Raw genomic sequence first — 23,777 nt, 5'->3', positions numbered from 1 at the left:
CTTCTTGCGTGAAAGGCAGGTAAACGCTGAGAGCAAGCTATGTGAGGAGGAATAAACTTTATTAGTAGAAATGAGCCGACGGTAAAATCGTCCGAGGTGGGCGGCTTCCCTAGTCCAGGATGCCGTGGGCCTGAGCTGATAACTTGGCCCTGCTCACCAGGCGATGCTGGTCTTCAGGGCTCGAGCTTGTCAGCTGGGCCTCCCACTGCTCGACGGTTGGTCCGGTGATGGGCGGTGTCGATGGGTTTTGCTGACATTCCCATACCATGTGGTAGAGGGTATTGGGCCTAGAGCAGAAAGCGCATTTGTGGGTATAGCTCGTAGGGTACATCGCGTGTAGCAGGGTGCCGTGCGGGAATGTGCCGGTCTGTAGTTTTCGGAACATCACCGCCTCTTCTCTTGTCAGCTGGGGATGCGGGGGCGGATAGATCCTCCTACTCAGCCTGTAGTGGCTCAGGATATCGGCGTATCTTTTCGGGACGCTATCTTGTTGGTCTACCGGCGCTCGTGAACCTGGTGGGATAGCCCGGAGAATGTGATCTCGGGCAGCGGCATTAGCCGCTACATTACCCGCCAGGGACTCGTGTCCCGGGGCCCAGACAATGTACAGTTCAGGAAAATTGTCTCGTTTTTCGAGGATGCTCAGGGCTTGTTTGGAAATGCGGCCTTTTTGGTAATTTCTACATGCTGTTTGCGAGTCGGTGATGATTGTGAGTAGATCTTCCTCTCGCTGGCCCGTAGTGGCCGCCAGGGCTATCGCCGTTTCTTCCGCGCAGTCGATGTCTGTAGTGTTTACCGAGGCCGCAGCTACCTCTTGTCCTTGGCCGTTGATCACGCTGATAGCGTGGGCCGCTCTGTTCTTGTACTTTGCCGCGTCGGTGTATCGGACTTCTCCTTGTTTTGGTCCTTCGTAGGCCTTACGTAGAGCTTTCACTCTCGCTCGCCTCCTTTCTCTGTGGTATTCAGGGTGCATGTTTCTCGGGATGCTGGCCACCGTGATCTTCTCCCTCAGGGGTAGAGGAACCCGCTGTTTTGTAGACTCATATTCGACTGGGTAGCCCAGTCTTATTAGCATGTCCCTACCCGTGCTGGTGAGCTTGAGTCGCTCTATCTGGCTGGTCTTGTGGGCCTCTACAAGTTCCTCCCAAGTATTGTGTATGCCCAGGCTGAGCAGCTTCTCCGTCGACGTCGTCGGTGGAAGCCCCAGTGCCAGCTTGTAGGTTTTTCGTATTAGGGTGTTCAATTTGTCTCTCTCGCTGTTCTTGAGACCCAGGTACGGGGTGCCGTAAGTGACTCTGCTGATTATCAGGGCTTGTATTAATCTGATTGTGTCCTGCTCTTTCAGGCCGTGCTTTTTGTTTGTCACTCTTCGCACCAAGTGCGCGACTTGGATAACTGTCGCTTGCAGTTTTTTAATGGCGGCGAGACCGGCACCGTCCTTCTGGAAAGTGAGGCCCAGAATACGAAGTGTGTCCACCTTGGGTATGTTGACTCCATTTAGTGTCAACGTTGGGTCAGGTGTGTCCTGCGGAGGCCGCCCTCTTGTCCTATTTTTGAGGATCAGGAGCTCCGACTTTTCCGGCGCGCATGAAAGACCGCAGTGGTGTAGATAATGCTCGGTCCTGTCGATGGCTTCCTGCAGGGCGTCTTGTTGTTCGCCCGCCGATCCCGTGCACGTCCACATGGTCAGGTCGTCTGCATATATTGCGTGACGGATACCCCTGATGTTCTCCAAGAGGTTCGGCAATCCCCTCATCGCTATATTGAACAGCAACGGGGAGATCACCGACCCCTGGGGGGTTCCTTTCTGCGGTACTGGGAACTTCTTGGTCCTGAGATTCCCCAGGCCTATGGTCGCCGTTCTACCCGTCAGGAAGTCCCGGACGTAGTTGTATGTCCGCCGTCCGCAGTTGGTATGTTGTAGGCTGTTCAGCACTGCTTCGTGTGAGACGTTGTCGAAGGCTCCCTTCACGTCGAGTGCCAGGATGGCACTCTTGTGGCATGTGCTGAGGCCGTTGATGACTTCTTCTTTAAGCTGAAGTAGAATGTCCTGGGTGGAGAGGTTAGGCCGGAAACCGAACATAGTGTTCGGCAGGTGCCCACCTTCTTCCAGGTAGGGCGAGAGACGATTGTGGACCATGTGCTCGAAGAGTTTTCCCGCGCATGACGTAAGAGAGATCGGACGCAGGTTCTGTAGGTTGATGGGCTTGCCGGGTTTCGGGATCATCATTACGTCCGCGTGCTTCCAGGAAGCCGGTATACTGCCCGTCTCCCAGCTTTCATTGATATACTTTAGCAAACTCTCCGTCGCCCCGTCGTCCAGGTTACGGAGGGTCTTGTTGTTAATTTTATCCCTGCCGGGCGTCGTGTTTCTTGTGAGATTTCTTATGGCTGCCACGATCTCCGACTTGGTGAAAGGTTGGTCTAAATCCGGATTGGGTTCCCCCTCGTACTCCGGGTGAATGACTGGCTGCGTCTTCCGTTGTTGCTCGTCTCCGATGTATTTCGCAGTGATGGCTTCGAGCGCTTCTTCTTCGGTTCCCTGGAAGTTGTGTATAAGTCTTTGTATGTGTTGCCCCGTGACAGTTTTTGATTCCGTCTTCGCCAGAAGGGTCTTTAAAATGGCCCAGGTCTTTCGGTTGCTGAGGGTTCCCTGTAACTGGTCGCACACTTGATTCCAGTTCTGACGTCCGAGTTTTTCAGCATACTCCTCCGCCTGCCGCGAGATTGCGGCAATGCGGATCTTGAGTTTGCGGTTTCTCTTCTGCTTCTTCCATCTCTTCAAAAGTCCTCGCCTGGCCTCCCAGAGGTGAAGTAGGTGTGGGTCGACTTCGGGATTGTCCGCAGTGAGTTGGATGGTCTTTGTGTACTTGGTAACCAAGTCCATCACCTTCTTGGTCCACTCCTCGATGTTCTCTAGGCTGCTGGGGTGTTCATCTTTGCGGAAAGCAGGCCAGTCTGTAATTTTGGCTTGACCTAATCTCACAGGGGTTTTGTGGTGCATGATTTCGGTCTGGATGATATGATGGTCGCTGCCCAGAGTCTCGTCCAGTCTCGACCACTCGACTTGCCTGAAGCCAGTGGAGAAGGTCAGGTCTGGGCTGGTGTCTCTGGAGACACTGTTGCCGATTCTAGTTGGTATTAGAGGATCGGTCCACAACGTCAGCTGGTGGTGTTGTGCCGCGTTGTGCACGTCCATACCCTTCTTGTTGGTTGATCGGTAGCCCCAAGCCACGTGTGGAGCGTTAAAGTCGCCCACCACGAGAAGTTTCTGACCATCGTTGACTTTCTTCACTTCTCTCAGTAACTTGTCCAAGTCCTTTAGCGTGTCGCGCGGAGGACTGTATACATTCAGGATGTAGAGGCTCTGCAGGGTTTTCTTGGGAGGAACCAGCTCAATCAGAGTGTGCTCGATTCTGTGGTTGATTTCGTGCTGCTGCGTCGTGTAGTGCTTCTTGATGAGGACGGCGGTCCTGGTCCTTCCTTGGGCAATGTGCGTTTTGTAGCCACGCATCGTAATATTATTTGTCTCTGTTTCCTGTAACGCGATGACGTCAGGTTGGTGTAGGGTGCATAGGTGAAGTAAATTTTGCCGTTTCCGATTTATTCCTCTGCAATTCCACTGCCAAATTTTGAGGGTTTCGGTCGCTTCTTTCTTCTTTGCTATTTTATTCGCCATCTTGGCTTCCCAGAGTCTCGTTCATCTGGGCTTCTCTGATGGGGTATTTTGGCTTTTTCCTTGCCTGCTCTTTTTCCCTTTCTAGGATGGAGATGCGTTGGTTGAGCTCGTTGCCCATCTGGTTGATCTCCTGGCGGAGCGTTTGTAAGGCTGCTTGGACGGTGGCTGCCACAGACTTGCTTATGGTGTCGACGGCCTGAGCCAGTTCGGCTCGGAATTCATTTCTCAGTTCGGTCTTGTCTTCGGTTCGGGCCTTGTTCACCTTGTACTCTATTCCCGATTCTAGGTCCTCTATCGGGGGAGTATGTTCCCTCGGCGGCAATGGCGTTATGGTCGGTGTCTGCTGTTTTTGCAATTGCTCAATGAGATGTTGGAGCTTCCTCTCCAGGGCTTGTTCCCTGGCCTGAGCTCTTTTGTCCCGTTCCTCCTGACGTCCTTCTTGCTCTTCTAGACGCTTCATGAGCACTTCATTCCGCTTCATCAGGTCGGCGTTTTGCCTTCTGAGGGAGGCGATGGTTTCCTCGTATCTTGAATTTCGCTCTTGTGTCGGCAGTGAGAGAAATTGGTCGTTTGTCGACTTGGAACTGGCTATCACTTCCGCCCAGCTGATCTTCTGCTGTTCTTGCTGTGGCTTACTTGTTCGATATTCCGAGGAGCTTGAACTTGTCTCCCTTGTTATAGGTGGTTGTCGGCCTCTTGATTTACTTCTCTCCCTCACGTACAGGGGTGGGGGTCTTGGCTTGAGCCTTTTCTCGCACTCCTTGCTTGCCGTCTCGTGAGGCAGCCCACATAGTTTGCACTGCAACTGGCAATCATGATCTGTTTGTGGGTTCTGCACCCCGCACCTGTTGCAAATGTGTTTGTCTGGGTTGGGGCATACGTCCTGCCGGTGGCCGATTTCTCCGCAGGCCTTGCAATACTGTACCGATCTGCGGTATGGGCGGCAACGTGTGTACGAGCCGGCCACCTTCACATAGAAAGGGATGTGCGGACCTTCGAAGGTGATAACTGCTGAGGTGGATTTGCCGAGCATCCTCGCATGCAGGATGCCACAGTTGTTGGCTGCCAGCAGTTCCGCAAGTCGTTTCTCCGTCGTACACGCAGTGATGCCGTGCACGACTCCACGTACTGTTCCTGGGAGCGGTTTGATGTACGGCGTCATCTCGTATGTGGCCGCCCCAAGTTCGTATGTGAAATATGTTCTTATAGTGTTTGTATAACTAAATGGAGCCTAATAGAACAAAGCTCAATGCAGCGATCGCGTAGATTCGCAGCGACCGACTGCGCGTCTGCATGCTTGTCCGCGCACTGTTTCGCTTTCTCCGCGCGCGCGTTTTCGCACCGTGCCATGAGCTTTAGGCCGCAGAATATGAGCATTTGACAGTATGCAAGCAACCATTGTTGCGTGGGTGCTATCAGAGCTGTTCAAAAATAACTTCACTGTAGAGACTTCGACGCCTACGGGGACTGTGATGTGCCGTCGCAACGATTCAATCTTTTTTTCTTCTAAATTATTTGACCTTTCAATATTATTTCTCGAGTTGCGTCGCACTGCATGTTTATCGGTGTTCTCAGCGTGCCATGTCCCGCTGCTCCTTTTTTTTTGTAATCCAGTGCATTAATTCATAACGCAAACATGACCATATGCCATGCTTTTTTTAATTTGCTTCTTACCGTTGCCTTTCCACTCCACTGAACTTACCAGTATCTATAGCATCGACAAGTTCATAGACGAAACCGTCATGACATTAGACAGTTTTAGTACTGCGTCATGACGATACGTACGCAGCACGCAAGAGCTTTGCGGAACGTAGGAGCGCGTGTCGCGTTGGGGCTTTTAGTACTGCGAAATGCCTACGTACGTAAGAGGGCGAGCGTTAGACGCCGGGCGCGTCGGAGCGCATTGGCCGTGTCCACCAGTACATCGAACCGTCGGCCAAACTAGACGCTGTTGATCTGACTAAGGTGATGTAACGTGTGGGCGCGTTCCCGCTTCGTCGAACTATATTTAGGCCTTTAAGAGACTCTACTTTTAATGCGGATGACACACGAATCACATAGAGAAAAATAAAGACCAAACACTTGCTTTCTGGGGCTGGCATGGTCATTTCCGATGAACTGCGCCAAGAGTAGGTCGAGCCTTTCGCGCAAACAGCGCACGCTGAAGGCTTTCGTAAAAGCAAAATTCATATTTTTTGTTATACATACCCATTTTGCAGGATCCTGGAAAGGGTTCTGCGCGTTTACTTCGCGCAGCAAAGCCAAGTCGTACGCCACGGAAAAGAACAGTCTTCCGCTGGTCGCCTTCGACACCGCCATTTTTCGAAACTCTTGTCTCGCGCTCTCCCGAACGAACGAGAACCACGAGAGCAGCACGCAAGGCTCCCTACGTACGCACGCAAGAATCGGATGCGTGCGTACGCAGCGGCCGCGTACGCATCTCGTAGCGTTTGTGTTGCGTTCTGCACATGCGCAGTTTGCAGAACGCAGCGATCTTACGTACGCAACGCCGTTGCGTACGCTACGTACGCAGTACTAAAACTGTCTATTAGTCGGGCAGCGGACTCGGGCGAGCGTCTTAGTACGCGTTTTCCGAACATCGCAGACCGGGCGCCGTAGCAGAAATCTTCCTCGCGTCTGTGCTTGCTGCATACCCGAGTTGTAGCCGATGACTGTTTGCCGGTTTTATGTTTCGCGAGCCAAGCTTCACACAGCTTCTTGTCCTGCGGCTACGTGTGAATAAGGCCGACACCGGCCTCCGTTGCGTGCGTTCGGCCCTGCGGCACCGAGCAGTAGCCTACCATGTTGCGCGCCTTCAAAGGCAGCCACTACCTATGGTAGTGCTTTCAAGCGTTGTAAAGGAGGCACTCGAAGCGGGAAAATTTCGCCACTAAATGAGTACCGCAGCGTACGAAGGAATTTAAACTCGTTTTCAGCTCGCTTCGGCGCTCCCGAAGCAGCCGACGCGGCCGCTATGTCCACGTGATCCCTCCTAGCACGCCACGCCGACGGTGGCGCCAGCTTTTCCAGTGGTGGAGCTCGAGGCCAATATCCGCTGAAGTAACCCGAACGCTTTCAATGATCCCAGTGACATACCTGCACGGTCCCTGAGCCCCGTAAATTGCCTACAAGGTTACTAGAGGGTATCTGGCACTGTAGTGTCTACGGGGGCTGCTAGCCAAGGGTGTTCAGGCAGCATGATGGTTAGTACACGGCTTTGCTTAAACATCGGCCTTCTTTCTAAGAACAATTGATGACTTCGGTAATCTATACTTCTCAATATTTATTTATTTATTTGCTTATGGATACAAGGATTCAGAATGATTATACACGATCAGAGAAACTCCTCGGCTTTCTATGTTTAAAAATTTGAATTGCTTATACATTTACGAAGAGCAAATACAATTAACACAGTATGTGCAAAAAGAGACAAAGAGGAAAGTACAGCGATGGACAAGGGCGTTATCTTTATTTTTTTTCCTGCTCACTGTGTAATGTATACGCACAAGCTGGCCCCACAGCAAGTCCTATTACGAAATAATTAGCGCCGCAAGAAAGTTTGAAGCCACTAGCATAAAGATTACGCAAATCAATGCACGATCCAATATTTCAGTGGTCGCTGAGCGATCACAGCGCCAGAGATCCATCTGGTGACTTTTGCAGAAGATCCACTGGAGTGAGCCAAACAAGACGCCCATGCGGTGACATCAGTGTCACGGCCGTCTTCAATGCAAAACGACTCCTGCTGTGTGGGTGCCCCACTCGTGCTCGCATAATCTCATCGCAAGTTGTTGACGATAGGGAAAACCAATCCACTAATAACGTGCCACTACGCGTAGTTTAATCGCAATTATATCTCAGAAACGTCGAAACGCGCGTGCACTTATCTTTACCTTTCTTTTTGAGGCTGAGCGGCGAAGCCTCGATCATATACGCGTAGAGAACAATGGGCAGAATACGCGTGCTCCGTTGTGTTTTCAATAAGGAAGCCGGTATTCGCACACTTGATTCTAATGAGCTAGGAATAGAGTGGCCTAGCAGATAGAAATGCAATTTTTTTTCTTCCACAAACGAATTTGCCCACCGATGATCATCAAGCGGCAGTTTCTACATAGGGTGGTTCGTCCTCCTGGACGGCGTTTTGTTCCGCTTTAATTTTCACTTTGTCGTTCCTTGCCTTTTCTGTGTCATCCCTCGAAGCCTTCGTTCAGCCGTTCTCCGCGAGATTCATGACGCACCAATTGCAGGCCATCTTGGTGTCGCTTGCACCTACAATCGTGTCCAGCGTCACTTCCCCTGCGCCAGCCTTGCTCGCCCTGTACAGCGATACGTTGCGGCGTGCGAGCACAGTCAGCAACAACAACAAAAAAAGAACAGCGACATTTCCTGCCGAGCACCTTCAACCCCACGACATTCCTGCTGAGCCATTTTTTCGAGTGGGTTTAAATTTTCTCGGGTCATTTTCGTAGTCCAAGTCCGGCAACAGGTGGGTCACTGTGGCTACGAATTACACGACGCGTTGCGCAATTGACAGAGCGCTTCCCACCAGCTGCGCGAGTGACGCCGCGTATTTCCACCTCGGCGACATCATATCCGTGCATGGCGCTCAATGACAGCTCAGGGGTCGTGGTTCTACCTTGCTTTCCCAAGTAATTGCCGACAGTGTGCAGTCTTGCTCTACAAAGCTCCAGCTCATCCCTTCGTAACCTCCTGATGTCACTGGCAGGAGTAATTGAACTGGACCATCACCGACATGCCGCCAAAATACGTGTTGCCAAACTACCGTTACGGGCACGTTCGCTTATAGTTCCTCACGCTGCGGAGCTGCCGGTTATTCCCCGTTTTATCTTTTGTCCGGTCTCGACCCTGCGTTGACCTTGGACGCTTCGCTTTCCTCGGATCGTGCTTCGAGGAGCGTCTGTGCCCGCAACACCATTGCCCATGCTGACCACGCCAGGCAGCTTGGCCGCACTCGTCTGTTGGCATCGCAAGAAGATCAAAAGCACGTTTAGAATCAGCGGCAACGTGATGTACAGTTTTGGCGAATTTCCCTCATGGTAATTTGGTCCCATTTTCCGTCGACTGAACTTGTCCTACGTTGAGGTGAAGAAGGGAACGACGACAATACTCAAAAGACTACGAAAACTTGACACGGCGCCCGTTTCTACATGACACCTTTAGCAGTTTTTGTAATACCGGCATCTTCCTAATACCATCCAAATCTTGGAATAGGGGCGTCGACCCTGCGCAGGTGGGGAAGATGACCGTGAAGACGGCCGACCACATCTGCCACCGCTAATTTCTAACCAATTAGAGCAAAAAAAGTTTTCCTCCTCCTCCAAATCCTGGCCAATCCCCCGCAGCGGATACCCGCCATTGAAGAAAGATATCCTATCCTATTTTGGCAGGACTCTATTCTCACTCCACGAGCGTTTGCCATTTGTAAATACATCGTTTGTATCTAGAAATGTAAATTTACATTCGTAAATAGTTTTATGCGCGTAACGGGTATAATCATATAGTCGGTGTCTCCTACATTTGTGATAGAGGGAAGTATTAAATGCATCATGGTTTCCGAATAGCAATTTCTTGGCAGCAAGGAATACCTGTGTCAGCATCTTCTCTATGCATGTTTTTGTGGGAACCAGGAATATGGAAAATAATGATACAAGGAAGCCCTGGTTTTTATGTTTCATGAACTTTTCCTGACATCAAACTAACAAATCCTTTTGTAGGAAGAAAGCACGAGATGGTAGCGTGATAATTGAAGAAAATGCTTTATCTATGAAGGCTCATCCTTGCACATTGAAACGAAGCTACACAAAGGCACCACCAGCCTAACATGTGCCCTGAAACATGATTTTGGATGCGATTGTCCTGAAAAGTGGCATGGCCAGAAGAGTCGTAGCCACTACAAGGCTTAGTTGTAAAGAAGTTTAGAATAACTGACCCTCCACGCACTCAAGCTTTCTTTATCTGTAGTTAATATAACAATTTCAGGCAAAATGCACATATGTGAGTGTTTCTCCCCAAAAGCTGTTATAAACTGTATTTGCAAACATTACCTATAGAATTCTCACCATGCTTCTGAAACTTCTGAAACATGCAGTGAAGTGCATATGTACCTGCTAGAGAACTCAAAAGAGAGATATCAAAACTGAAGTTTCGAGATCACCCAGCTGATCACTCTCTTCGCATCCTCTTGGTCGATCCCTTTGAACGTAGAGGTAACGGTGGTCGTTGGACCACGCAGGAAGTCCCCCATCTGCTTGCCAGCATCGAGGGCGAACTCCATGAAAATGTTCCGGCTGATGAGGTCTGGAAATCACAATAATTTCTTTAATTGAAGAGGTTTTATTCACAAGGGTTGCCAACAAGTTTTCCTAAAACGAAATGTGAATCGTAGCACGTGTTGCCACGTTTTTTTTTTTCGGCGTTAAGGAGATTAAGTTAAAGCGGTCCTGAACCACCTCTCGGGCTTGACGGAAAAAAAAAAAACGCACACCGCGGATAATATATGTTGCTGTGAATATCTCAGCAAAATTTTGCAGCCGTGCGGGGTGCTTGGAGATCGCAAGCGAAGCGCGAGGTCACCTCTTTCTCACACTTGATCCATTCAACAGAGGGCTGCTCCTCACTCCATTGTGGGCACTTTATCTCGTAGTATAGCAGATTCTCATATGCCACTGCCATTGACCAATAGGTGATATCAATGGAGAAGTTTGTTTGGATCTGTGTGCTTCTTTCTACTGTCTATTTGTGCATTTGCTGACGCAGTTTAGTAAACAGGCTTCAGCAGCCGAAAATCTGCTTTCAAATTTCCATAATTAGGTGCCTCGGGAAGCCGACTATCTTTTGGTTACGCTCGGCCCCGATCACCCGCGATGAAATTGAACATTGCCCACCCTGCCTATCGATATGATAGCTGTCGGGTCTCTTTTTTTCGATTAATTTTGAACACTGAACTACCCTCGAACAACGCGAAACTTAAGGTCAGAGCGAACGCACTCTTTCCAGCGCGTGCTCTCTCCTGGCTCCTTTGCATGCTTCACTTCGTATCGAGCTACCGGCAGCGCTTGAAAAATTGGAGGACGCTTAAGCTTCGCCTTCAAGAGTGGGACGCGACAGCGTTCCCGTCGACCCGCCAAGGGGTATAAGACAATGCGCTACGGCACAGCAATCACTTACGATGCGCCCCGCATCGGACTTAGCGCCCACCTATCACGCGGTGAGCGTCGAGCAACGCAGCGTTGGGCGCGGCAACGAAACGTGCGCCTGAGCGAACGAAACGAACCAAAGAACTCGGTGTCTCGGAGGGGAAACGATCTACGCCAGCCAAACGTCGTGATCGGCACGGGCAGAGAGATAGATAGTAATCTAAACCGGAAGCACGGCGAAGCGTCGTCAGGGGAGAGGGAGTCCCGCGACGCGCCTGGCAGCGGTCCCAATGCGCGCGCGGCGCGCCTCCTGTCGGGGCAGCGCCGTACATTGAGAGGAGGGGGTCTTCTGTGTTTGCCGCAAGATGGCTCTGCGTGTGCGGAAAGCGCAGAAGAAATGCAGCGGAAACGCACTTCGCAACTCGTGTAATTGTGACTTCTGTACGTTACATGTTCATAATTACCGATATACACCGCAGTATAACTTTCCACGGCTCGTTTCGAAGGCAACACCGCATTCACTAGAGGCGCGTTTGCACCGCTTGGAAGCATCGAACTCGTGGCTGAGTGGTAGCGTCTCCGTCTCACACTCCGGAGACCTGGGTTCGATTCCCACCGGGCCAATCTTGGAAGTTGCTTTTTATTTATGAAGCGCCTGCCGTGATTTATCGCTCACGGTCAACGACGCCGACACCCGACGCCGACGACACCGGCTTTTCTGCGACACGAGCTCCTTAACGCTATCGCGTTAAAATTCGCAAGTTCGATGTAGCCACTCTCCGTTGATCAAACTGGCGCAAGCCAGACCGACGATACGTTCATTTGAGGGATCGCCAGCTGCTTGTGCGCAGGCGCGAGTAAGAGCGGACGCGAGAGAGAGAATCTGGGGGCTTTTGCTCCCTAAATATATGACTCTGCCTAGGCACTGCGGAGTAGGTTTTTATGCAGGTGTTTGTCCCTAGGCGTGCCGCCGTTGCGGATTGGGATCGTTGGTTTACGTTTGGACGATTGCTGCTGGCGTGGTAAAACAGGTGAAGCAGCGGGCACTGACGGCCGACTTGGCGACCGCTGTGTCGGATAGATTGTCTCGCACCTGCGGCGCTCGTGCAAACTCAAATCGGGGCGGATCATAGCTTTCTCGCGCCTTATGGGAATGTGCCTTGTAAATAACAGCACAGATATTTCTGTGGGAGCAGTAGCGACCGTATAGTTTAGCCCGGAACGCGCATATTGAATATCTAGACGGCAGAGCGCGTTAGCAACCGCGCTCTAACGCAAGTGGCTGAAAGGCCGCCGGTGACGATGACTGATTCAGCACCGGCGCCGCAGGTGCGAGAAAGTCTGTCCGATGTAGCTTCAGGGGCAAAGTTCTGTCTGGTGTTGCAGAAGACGCGGGTCACGGTAGTGCTGAACTTAGCGTCACAAGTTGGACGTAACTGTTGGACGCTGGACGTAATTATATTTACTCAATCGTGTTTTTAATAACTGTAACAACGTTTCATTATTTCATATTATTGGTGGCGCCTAGTAGCGTACTATCAGGATGAAGCTGTGACCCCAGCAAGGTATCTTTAAGCATAAACACTAAACATCGCAGGAGCAGTCGAATACCACTGCCTCGATTGAAGATTTAACAAGGATTGCTACGCCCGCGCCCCTCGTTTTTCTCTCTCTGCGAAAAGCTTGATAAGAAGAAGGAAAGACTAAGTCGTCTGCTATGTCACTGTGCAACCAAGCTTCAGGAAGGACTGAAATGTGTGGGTCATGTTCAATTAACTTTAATTTTAGGCTATCTTTCTTGTTAATTATGCCCTGGGCATTAATATTTAAAAGTCTCAGGTACTTTTTCTTTGGCTTAGCGCGAGTAACATAACTAACGGTTTCATTGTAAAAGTGTCATGAAGTGCTGCTTTTGATACTATTGCTCATGTTTTGTGCTGTATTAGCATGCAACTGCGCGTCTAAGGGCGATTTGGTTTGTTGTTTTCGTTTTTTTAGGTATACTTTAACATCTCTGTTCTCATCCCACACATAGGCCACGTTATTGATATAAAGTTTATCAAAAGCCAAAGAAACCTTATCATGCTTTTCACGGTTTATTTTTGCACTTGCCCATAACTTTCTTTTGACCTCACGTACTTTAAGCGAGAAATCTTTGCCAATAGAATATTCAGTATTTTTTAGTTTATAACCTTTCTTTAGAATTTTTACTTTATTACGCGAGTTCGTTAACCTGAATATCACTGGCCTTAGCTTTGTAGTGTTTGGTCGGCCCAACCTGCGATTGCGCTCTATATCAATGTCATTAATTTCAAGAATTTTCTTAAAAATAGCTTTATTGATGGCAATTTCAAGTGATTCGGTATCTTCTTTCTCAGATTCCGGAAGACCACAAATGATTAAATTGGATCGTCTCCTATGGTTCTCTAAATCGTCAATTCGCGCCTCAAGTGACTGAATTGTGTTACTCATGTGTTCAATTTGATTCTGGCACGAAGAAATTTTCTCTTCCAAGACAGCCAGAGCGTTCAATTTAACACCAATAGCGGATAATCTTATGCCTTTGATATCTTTGAGGTCGGACGCCATCAATTCCAGTTGATTCGCAATTTGTGGTAGGTCAGGACCAGGATTTGACTCTGTATCCCCTGCAAGTAACAACAACGGTCGGAGTGAATAAAGTACCACATGCAATACAAGGCTCGTCAATGGGCACGGCAGCATCAGCAAACATGGGCTACTAGATCGAAAACATTTATCATGACGCCTTCTCACCTGCGTGAAGAAGAGAAGCGGATTGTGACGCAGCCGCATGTTCTGGAATATCTCAATGGATATAGTACTGGCCGGTGTCGCCATCACTTGTCGACAAAAAATGCAATGACTCATAGTCCCGTAAGGTTCATGGCTACTCTGCGTGAATTAGCTGCGATGATTCTACCTGTGTCGTCTTTGTCGGTGATTTCATTGTAGATGTGTCGGTACCGAAAAGGTGGCGGTTTAGGCGATGACTCGGCCCCGTAAGGTTCATGGCTACTCACTTTGCAAGAATTAGCTGCAATGACACAAACCCTGTTATCGTTGTCAATCATTTCAATGTGGACGTGTCGGTACCGAAAAGGGAGCGGTTTAAGTGCTCCGTGTTGCAGACATACCCCTTGCGATGCCACAACGATCCAGCCCAACCGACCACCCAGCGGCGTACGCGCAGCGATTTGACTTTTGCAGTTGCGAGTGAAATAATTACCACCGATCAAGACAATGAGTCTGCCTACTTTTCGCCACGACGACCACCCATCAAGACAATAAATGAGCTCGTATTTTTGTTCAAAAGTATGTGTCACCTCGGTGTCGTGTGGTAAACAGCTTTGCTGGTCAACCACCTTCATAGAGTGAATTGCTCATGTTTTTTTTTCTTTTTTTGTGTGTGTACATGTCACGGTGTAAGAATAATTTAGGTGTTGACACTGCGGCCGGCGCACCGTCCTGGTTGTGTTCGCCGCCGGCGCTGTTTCCGTTTCCCGGCGACAGGTGGCGCTAGTAGGTGGAGGCTCTCGGATTTGCGCTGCGTAGGTTATCGATGCTAAGCGTTGCTCGTTTGTCGAGCTCGATATCGGGGTATATAGAAAAGTATGCACAGGCATGAATCCACCGGGATTCTGCAGTAACAAGACTGATTATCTAAATGAATGTGCAACTGATTTCTCGACGACGTTTTTATTATAGATCTGGTATCTAGCATACGTTGAAGCCAGTGTATCAATCGTATTTTCTAGTTGCGCCCGCCAATGTTAGCTAATTAAAGCAAAAATAAATAAATTGTAGCCGGATTTTCGGGGAAATAGCGTAAGGACAGCTAGCCAAAATGCCGTTCCGATCTTCGGTCGTCAACCCAGCAATCTCGCGCTGTGCGCTGGCGGTGCGGCTGCCGCCGCTGCTCATCTTCCTCTTTACAAAATAAACGTCCTCAAAGCACCTTGAACCATTGCACCTCTAGCTTACACATGTACTTGGTTACAAACTTCGCTCGACACGCGACCCCTACGCAGGCTTCTGCTCAGTGTTAAGGCGATGGCGGTTATACTTTGCGCCAGTACTGCAAGCCGTGTGCAGTACAGCTTGATGAAGGGCATGTCACACGGCTAAATCCATCGCAACTCTCAAAGCAGTATATCTTGCGCTAGTTGCCCATGAATGGGCATAATTTTTCTATTCTACTCTGTCATTTCAAGAGAACAATGCGCGCTCTTATATTAGAAAAAAAAAATGTCCGACCTGAAGTAGGTCTGGTGGTGTGTACAGTGCTCTTACATTTGTGTAGAATATTAGGAATGGCATGCTGAAAGGGGGGCTGAACATATAATTTATTCTGTTACAAAACTATACATTGCATGGCACAAACTGTTTAATACATACATTCACAAAAAATCTAACAAAATTAGTACATTCTGTAAACTTGGCAACACGATTCAGGATGAACAAAGTTTCGCAAGCTTTTTTTTCTCTTGAGCTTGTTTTTTCAAGTTCATGGTTGCAGCTTTACAGTGCTGCCTCATTCTCATGGTTAAGAAATAGTGCAGAATTTGTGCAATGACCTCTTCTTTGTGCTGAGCACATGGAAAAGTCAAGGTCTTTGTGTCAAGCACATGCTCCACCGTTTCCCAGTATACAGACTGACTGTCGGCATTTTTTGCAAAGTGCTCCTCAGCTACTCTCAACAGCTCAAAGAGATTCGCGTTGGGGTGCAACAGTCCACCCCTGCTCTTTGTGTTGGTCAGGGATCCTTCAGCAGAGCTGTTTTGCGGAATGGTAAAAGCAGACCGGCAACAATCGCACGTGGTGGCTTTCATCAACTTTCGGCTCAAGAATCCAACCACATAGTAAAGTATGCAGTCAACGACTTGCGCTGTATCCTTTCCGTTTACTGGGATAACATCCTCACATTCCCAGTCCTCAACAAGAATCAGTTTATCAAGCTTTTCTTTTAGCTGATCAATGAAGCCAGGCGAAGAGTTGCTTGCACTGCCTAGTTCGATCAGGGCTCGTAAGTCTGATGCGTCTAGTAATGGCTTCTCATCGACCACGCAGCAATTGCCAAACTTGGGAGGCCTCAGAAGCCTGTAAATGGACATTGTATTGTACAGTTGCATAAATGTTGGCATTGAAGGATGGTCATTCTGGCTTCCAGCAAGTCTTATCTTGCCAAAGAATCTTTCGATCGGATCTTGATTCATTTTATTTGTAAGAACGTATCTGAACTCGTACTGATGCAAAAGAACCTCACAAAGCTCTTTAGTTGATCTCAAGGTAACTAGGAGCCCTTCAGAAGTGCTTTTTGTCAGGAACATATCTTTCGTGATATTTCCACTCTGCAGCTCTTTTTCCCAGTTATCCAACCATTCTACCCCACGTGACAGAATGCCTAGGTCAGAGCCCTGCTTTGTGACACCTTCATGAGGAAACCGCCGGTTCAAGGCATCGAAAAGATTATTAAGAAACAATGTGAATTCTTGCGTGCCTTCAGTGTCTCCCAGACTGCGCACACCACGGTTTCTGTAAAATTCAATACCTGCTGCCATCGAGCGACTGAACACTTGCGTGGCAAGCTTTACCCGCATCTTTTCACAGTTGCTTGGATAAATGTGGGAATGTGTTATTTTTGGACACACCTTCAAAGCTCCAACATTCGCTTGGTCTTCTTTATAAACTGCTGCATAGTCCTCCCACCTAATCCAACGTCCCTCCTTTTTCAGGTACCTTTGTTGCAAAAGACGGTTCCTGATGCATTTAAAGAGGTGTGGAGCATCAGAAAATGCAAAAACTTTTCGTGTGGGGTCGCTTGGATGTGTGAAGGAGTTCCGGCAGGCTTCTAGTGACCCACTTATACCCAGTGTTCGCCACATAGTCCTGTTTGTCGAAGCTCCATCACAAACAAACCCATGAATTTTTGCTCCAGCTTCCTCCATAAGTAAAACTGCCTGAAGGAGCAACTGTGCAAGAATAGTACCCTTCGTGGCACCTTTTGCTGCAAAAACACCTATTGGCTGAGCACAACTTTCACCAAAAGGGCAGAACATAAAAACAAGAGCAAGGTCTGCAAGCTCGGTACTGTTTTCCGTCTCTGATGCCAGACCGACGTAGATCATTGTCTTTGAGTTGACAGCCTTACTTTTACGGACTTGCATCTCATCAAAGATGATAATACCGTGCCGCTTGAAGTCATCTTTCTTTTCAAGTTTCTTTTTTAAGGCTATGAAGAACTTACTATCAAAGCCTGTTTTAAAGCCCACCAATGAGATGTAGCGGTGTATTGTTCGTACTGAAGGCAAGGCGAGAATTTCACTCTCCATCAAGAATCTGTATCCTGCAGGTGACCTAATATGGAGGAGAAGGCAGAGCAAGATCCAGTCATCTGAGTATCTTCTACCGTTTTTTGAGCGAGCTTTGCCTGCAGCTACACACTCTTTCAACACCAGCTTTTGCGCTTCAGGAAGGTTTGCTTCTCTGGAAAGGCGTCAAGAAAACGCGTCAAGAATGCTCGAATTGACGTCAAATTTCTCAGTAGGTTTCTGTAAACAAAGTAAATTAATGGCTTCGAAAAGGAAATGTACATTTAGGTCTGGATGGGAACTAACCCTTGGTCTCCGGGATGCGAGATGAGCACCCTTTGCCGACGCCACTTCGGCTCCACGGTTCTGGCTGACTCAAGGTGCGCCTATAGTGCGTGCTCTCATGAGTGTTTTCATGCGTGGAAAGTGCATGAACACACTCATGACATTCCTAGGTTCTACAAACGGCAAATGCTTTCGCATTCCCACATGTAAGCAGTCTTTACTGTCTCTGCCAGATAACGTTCTTCTTATTTAAACGCAGCCTTTAATGACGCAGAACGAATTCAAATTCCCAAACTTTACGCAAAATTTTGTATAGTTGACTTCGTTAATAGCTTCTCAGAACTAAAAGAAAGGTATATCTGTATAAACAGAAAACAGTCACATACCCCGAAGGGCAATGCCGCATCGTGGAGGGGACCTATCTGCTCCCGTCTGGGGACGCAATGTCGGTTGAGGATTACGAGCGTTTCCATCCCAAGTTCCTGAAAAATAATCAGAATTTAAGGCGTGTATTTGTCAGCGAAAATTGGAACCGACATTCACGGCTTGAAACCCGATACCAGCGTCCGTAGAACACCAAACCGCTAGAAAACTCGACAGCTCCAAGGGGTTCTTACCTTCGGGATTCCTGGAGGTTGTTCTGGAAATTTTCTGGATTTGACATTGTAGACTTGTAGATTGTAGATTTGACATTGTAGAGTAAAGCCTGAAAAAACATAGAATCGGAAAAGGCATCGCTACAAAATACCGGCCCAGGTGGAAACTCGGCAAAGTCTATTGTGCCTAAAGGTGGTTCCTGACGAGGCTCACGAGCTTCCTGGCGCTCTGGTGTTGGATGCCCCGGTACTTGATGGTGAACACGGTACCGAAGGGTAGCGCCTGGTCGCCCATTCCGTCATCGTACCACCTTGTCAGCGCCACCTGTATCGTGTTCTCAGGAAAAGCTGCATATTAGAAGAACATTTCTTAATACAAGAGCTTCTATTCACAAGTGTTGCCAACATCTTTTCCTAGAAAGAAATCGGGAGCGGAGCACGAGTTAGCACATTTTCCTGTCAGTGTAAAACAGTTAATGGGATCTTGAACGACATTTCAGGCTTGGAAAAAGAAAAAAGAGAGAGTCCGCGGTAGCACAAACTGCTGTGAACCCCTCAGCTAAATTATGCAGGCGTGCGCGCTGCATGGAGCGCGCAAGCGGAACGTGAAGTCACCTTTTTTTCAATCTCTCTCTCTATTCAACACAAGCCTGCTCCCGCTACGTCCCCTGTTTAATATTGCTTATACAAGAGTGAATTAGGAACTGCGCAAGTTTTCCCAATGTCCCGAAAAAGCTCATTGTGTGACAAAGTTGAAATTTTGAGAGAATGAGGAGAATTTTATGTGAGATGCCTATGCAATGTCTAAAAAAATTCTTTATAGTTACAGCGGTCGTAAAAAAAAAAAAAGCTGGTCTACGACGGCGTCAACGGCCGTCATCAGCTATGTTCCTAATGTCGCTAGTGAACTGTATCGCAATGGAGATCAGAACGCTTATCAGAACGCCGTTTACTCCTGGTGTATACCGTTAGCTGAGCTGGGTCAGATTAGGATCCTTTGTTTTGTGGAATGCGTCCTTGATTGTCTGAACCATTCTCTCTGCCTCTCAGTTTGAGCGTAGTGCAGACTGCTGGTGACATAGTTGACGCCGTATGATGCTGCAAACGCGGCGAACCGCTGCGATGAGAACAGTGGATGGCGTCTACTTGTAGAACGCCGAGCTGCTGCTTTAATTTGTCGGTGAATTCCTCTTCCTGAACAATCTCCATTGCTTTCTTGACGGTAAAGCTCTGGCCGAGTTGGATGAAGCAGTGGCGACGCTGATGCGACTGCAAGCAGCAAAGGATCTCGTCTTGAACCATGAGGTCGGTAGCTGTGCCAAACTGACGATTTGGCGAGCCGTTGTAGCATCCCGAATGCAATCCTGATCCTGCTTAAAAGGGGGGCAGCAGAAGTAGAAGACGCGGTGTAGAAGCAAATTGTGCATCCTAACTCAAATGTAGGCGCAATGGAGGTATATTATCCTCGCCGCCAATGCGATGTCAGGAATGGCGACGGAACGCGTCGCGCAGATGCAACGCTAGTAGCATCGGATCCGGCATCGGCGGCAGCAGAATGGCGGAATGTGCGATTCTTGTGAGCCTTACGGCAGCAGTTGACGATGTGCAGCCCGGACGGGAAGGGAGTCCTCGTCGCCAGTCTTATGTCGGCGTGGCCGCCGTGATCGTCACGCCAGGCGCGTGGGGCACGCCGGGACAGTGGCCTGAAGAGAGACGCAGTGACATGGGGACCGAGGCTGAGAGCGAGATTGTTGAAAGCGTTGTGCTTTAAATAGGATTAGCGTCGCTATCACAACGGCCCCCTGAGGGCAAGTTTCGGTATCGAAACCGAGTCCCCGAAGTAACAGTTTTCATAGCTCCGATTATGGACTGGCGTGAACCTTTCTTTTCTTGGTTTAAAACAGAACGTACCTCAGGGTTGTTTTAACCAAGACTGAACCTCTTGGTTTTTTTCATGCTCCTACAGGTCAAGGTCTCCTCGGTATTGTTGTGAGCAAGTGTCACATGCTCGTACTTAGGAGTGCTTTTGGTGAAGTTGGCTGGCCTTATTCCATGCAACTCAGTGTCATTTCACTGAAGCCTTTTGGCCTCATTTTTTGGAACTTTCTGTCAAACTGTCTGCTCAGCGTCAGTGGCAAGCAATGGCTTCTGCTGCTTTCTGCTTGGCAATCTGTTGAGCCCAAGTTGCCCTGCTTCAACAGCAGCAAGTTTAGACTTGCACTCCACTTTTTCACGAGTGGTATGCACCTTCCACGGATGAATCGGAAGACCAGTCCAAATAGGCCTGATGCCCTCCTTAAAAGAAATGAAGGGACCTTCCACAGCTAGGATGGTGATAACAAAAGATTACGGAGACACCAAAACCACCACCATTCAGTAGAGAGGAGAAGCTGAGCTGTCATCAGTCATTAGCAGCGGATGTTGGCGAGAGTGCCTCTCCTGTCATTATTCTCTGCTTTAGCACTGGTGAAATGATCGAGAAGTAAAGTAGTAAACAGGCAATCTATGAGCCGAAAGCTGGAATCCTTGCGGTGCACTGCGGCTTTCTTTCTTTATAAACTTTTCTCAGAGAACTTGGAGATGGTTGTGGCACTGGCTTTGTGTCATGAAATTACCAGGGGTGGGAGCCCATAACAGATGTAAAACAGGCCCGATGGGCAGGTAAATGAGAGCCCACACAGTTCCTTGCATGGAGATGTATGGTCAGTTGGCCGTGATTTATTATAGAAGTCAATTTTTTCTTTAGGAAGCTGTTATAGGGCTAACCATCTCTCCGCAGGCTGTAGTTTGCTTCGTTTTTCTCGCATGGTGTCAGGTCCATGTTTCTGTATTCTGAGCTAGTGAGAAACCACTGCTACTGGTTCTGTTGCCCTTAGTTCACTTGTTCACTATGCGTTTATGAGCATTGAAATGGGGCAATATATTTCCTTTCTAGGATGGGACCTCCAAGGCTGCCATTTCATGCTCATGAGCTTTTCAACCAGTTCTTCACCTCATTTTGCAAGGAACATTGGACATAAGCTGTCATTCAGTGCATGCACATTTACCACTATGGAAGAAAGCAAAAGTATACATGTAGAAGTGCAGCAATTCATTGACTACATGTTCCATGAAAACGTGTATAGCTTCCACGCAGAAGTAATCAGAGGTGTAATTTAAAGGCAGCAGAAATGGAAAAACATGTTTTCAACTGCATATAGTCAGAGGAAGGCTGTTACTGTTGTGATGCCCAAATATGGGGACAACGGTTCGTGTACTTAAAGGTTTTAAGCCTCCGAGAACCCAATTGAGGACAAAGCCGTTGGTTTCGAACACACACAAACTTTCAATGGAACTAAAAAGGCTTAAAATAAATGATAGAGAATAGAAAACATAGAAGAAACACTCAAATAGACATCACGGCGGTAAGACACATTTGGGGCTAGTGTGAAGCTAACTAGTGCGCGAGTCCGGGCTTGCCACGACGGCAGGGACGCATAACAGTCTCGATGCGGAGACGCGACGACAAATTGACGCAAAGAGTTGTGCCGGTCCCACCAAAGGTCGTGGTGTAAGTTGACTGACCGGGCGACCGGAGCGCGCCAGCTCTGGCTTGGAGAGGTAAAGCAGGCGGCTTGGTGGCACGAGCAGACGGCGGCGGCGTTCTGGCCGGGCAGCTGGGTGTAGAGCTCAGGCCCGTAGCCCGACTGCTCTTGTCCTGCCCACGGGCACAGAAACTCGAACGCCGGCCTCGGGCAGCAGGCGGCACGACAGACGGGGGCGGCGTTCTGGCCGCCAACTCATTGTCCCACTCATTATATAAATCTTATAGATGGATCGTCATTTGAGGAAAACCAATTCTTTAACAAATGGTCCATTCTGCGTTATGGTTCTACCTACCTGTCTTCGTACCTCGCTTGTGTACGGTTGGCTACTGGCACGGCTAGTAGCGGCTGCGATACTGACTTTTCTTGATGGCGCTAGCTATGCACCATATTTAGCAGTTTCAATGAAAAACTGGCGCATTTTTAAAATCCTCAAATCTAAGCCGACCTTGAGATAGGAATATAATTGTATGAAAAAAAAAATCTATCGGTCTACATTCGAATAAATACGGCATATCCTTCACTATGGATTTGTGGATTTGTTTGGATTGACGCACCGAGCAACGAGCACCTCGGCATATTCGAACACCGTTCTCCGAACGCCGCACGCGCCCCAGGAGCGGGCCCGCGTGGCCTCGCGAGCACCGACAATGGCAGGGGAAACGAACGGCAGTGCTCACGAAATGGACATAGAGAACAATAGCCAAGACTCCACAGCGGTCCAAAGCAACATGGAATTCGATGAGAACAGCGGCAAGACGCTGAGTCAAGCTGGCCCATGGTTCCAAGCAATCAAGGCAAGAAAAAACAAGAAGGCGCCGAACGAGGACCGCATACAAGAGAGAGGAAAGCAAGGAAACCCCCAGAACCAGCAAGGAGGACTGAGCGCGAGGAGCAACCCGAGAGTAGAAGCAAGCATGCAAGCCACCAGCAACCACCAACGGCAGCAAGATCAGGGAAGCCGAACCAACGGCAAGCCACCGCCGCGACGCGTGACGCCGCCACTGCCAGAGAATGATTACAAGGTGGTATACCGACCAAGAACCGGCATGAAACTGTCAAGCTGGCCGGACGAGAAGATCACCGAAGGACTTGCAAGGGCAAGTGGTTCCCCTTTCAAAGAATTTTGCGCGAACGTAACCATCCAAACGCAGTGGAAGCAGAACCTGATAATTGCCAGCACCGCAGACGAGGACTACGCACTGAAACTCGGTTCCATCAACGGCATCGAACTTTGGGCGGCCACATACGAGATGACGCCGTACATCAAACCGCTCCCAGGAACAGTACGTGGAGTCGTGCACGGCATCACTGCGTGTACGACGGAGACACGACTTGCGGAACTGCTGGCAGCCAACAACTGTGGCATCCTGCATGCGAGGATGCTCGGCAAATCCACCTCAGCAGTTATCACCTTCGAAGGTCCGCACATCCCTTTCTATGTGAAGGTGGCCGGCTCGTACACACGTTGCCGCCCATACCGCAGATCGGTACAGTACTGCAAGGCCTGCGGAGAAATCGGCCACCGGCAGGACGTATGCCCCAACCCAGACAAACACATTTGCAACAGGTGCGGGGTGCAGAACCCACAAACAGATCATGATTGCCAGTTGCAGTGCAAACTATGTGGGCTACCTCACGAGACGGCAAGCAAGGAGTGCGAGAAAAGGCTCAAGCCAAGACCCCCACCCCTGTACGTGAGGGAGAGAAGTAAATCAAGAGGCCGACAACCACCTATAACAAGGGAGACAAGTTCAAGCTCGGAATATCGAACAAGTAAGCCACAACAAGAACAGCAGAAGATCAGCTGGGCGGAAGTGATAGCCAGTTCCAAGTCGACAACCGACCAATTTCCCTCACTGCCGACACAAGAGCGAAATTCGAGATACGAGGAAACCATCGCCTCCCTCAGAGGGCAAAACGCCGACCTGATGAAGCGGAATGAAGTGCTCATGAAGCGTCTAGAAGAGCAAGAAGGACGTCAGGAGGAACGGGACAAAAGAGCTCAGGCCAGGGAACAAGCCCTGGAGAGGAAGCTCCAACATCTCATTGAGCAATTGCAAAAACAGCAGTCACCGACCATAACGCCAACGCCGCCGAGGGAACATACTCCCCCGATAGAGGACCTAGAATCGGGAATAGAGTAC

At 49.1% G+C, this 23,777-nt stretch overlaps 1 protein-coding gene across 3 annotated transcripts in view; it reads right to left on the bottom strand.

Annotated features, from left to right (window-relative positions):
• Positions 1-5,479: 5,479 nt before the first annotated feature.
• LOC135915465 (uncharacterized) overlaps positions 5,480-23,777 on the bottom strand; it is a 36,763-nt gene continuing 18,465 nt past the window's right edge. Inside the window, exons 4-8 of one of the 3 annotated variants that reach the window (XM_070534118.1) lie at positions 18,261-18,394; positions 18,068-18,156; positions 17,837-17,932; positions 9,855-9,997; positions 5,480-7,995 (exon numbers count right to left, since the gene is read on the bottom strand). In XM_070534118.1, coding sequence (XP_070390219.1) covers positions 7,867-7,995; positions 9,855-9,997; positions 17,837-17,932; positions 18,068-18,156; positions 18,261-18,349 — 546 coding nt within the window. In that variant the 5' untranslated portion in view covers positions 18,350-18,394 and the 3' untranslated portion in view covers positions 5,480-7,866. Of the gene's footprint in view, positions 7,996-9,854; positions 9,998-11,738; positions 13,485-17,836; positions 17,933-18,067; positions 18,157-18,260; positions 18,395-23,777 lie in introns of those variants that run through there. The other 2 variants (XM_070534120.1, XM_070534119.1) reach the window with 2 other exon arrangements.

Source organism: Dermacentor albipictus, chromosome 2 (genome assembly GCF_038994185.2).
Source record: "Dermacentor albipictus isolate Rhodes 1998 colony chromosome 2, USDA_Dalb.pri_finalv2, whole genome shotgun sequence".
NCBI classification, from domain to species: domain Eukaryota; kingdom Metazoa; phylum Arthropoda; class Arachnida; order Ixodida; family Ixodidae; genus Dermacentor; species Dermacentor albipictus.
This window is presented reverse-complemented; position numbering and strand designations above follow the sequence as displayed.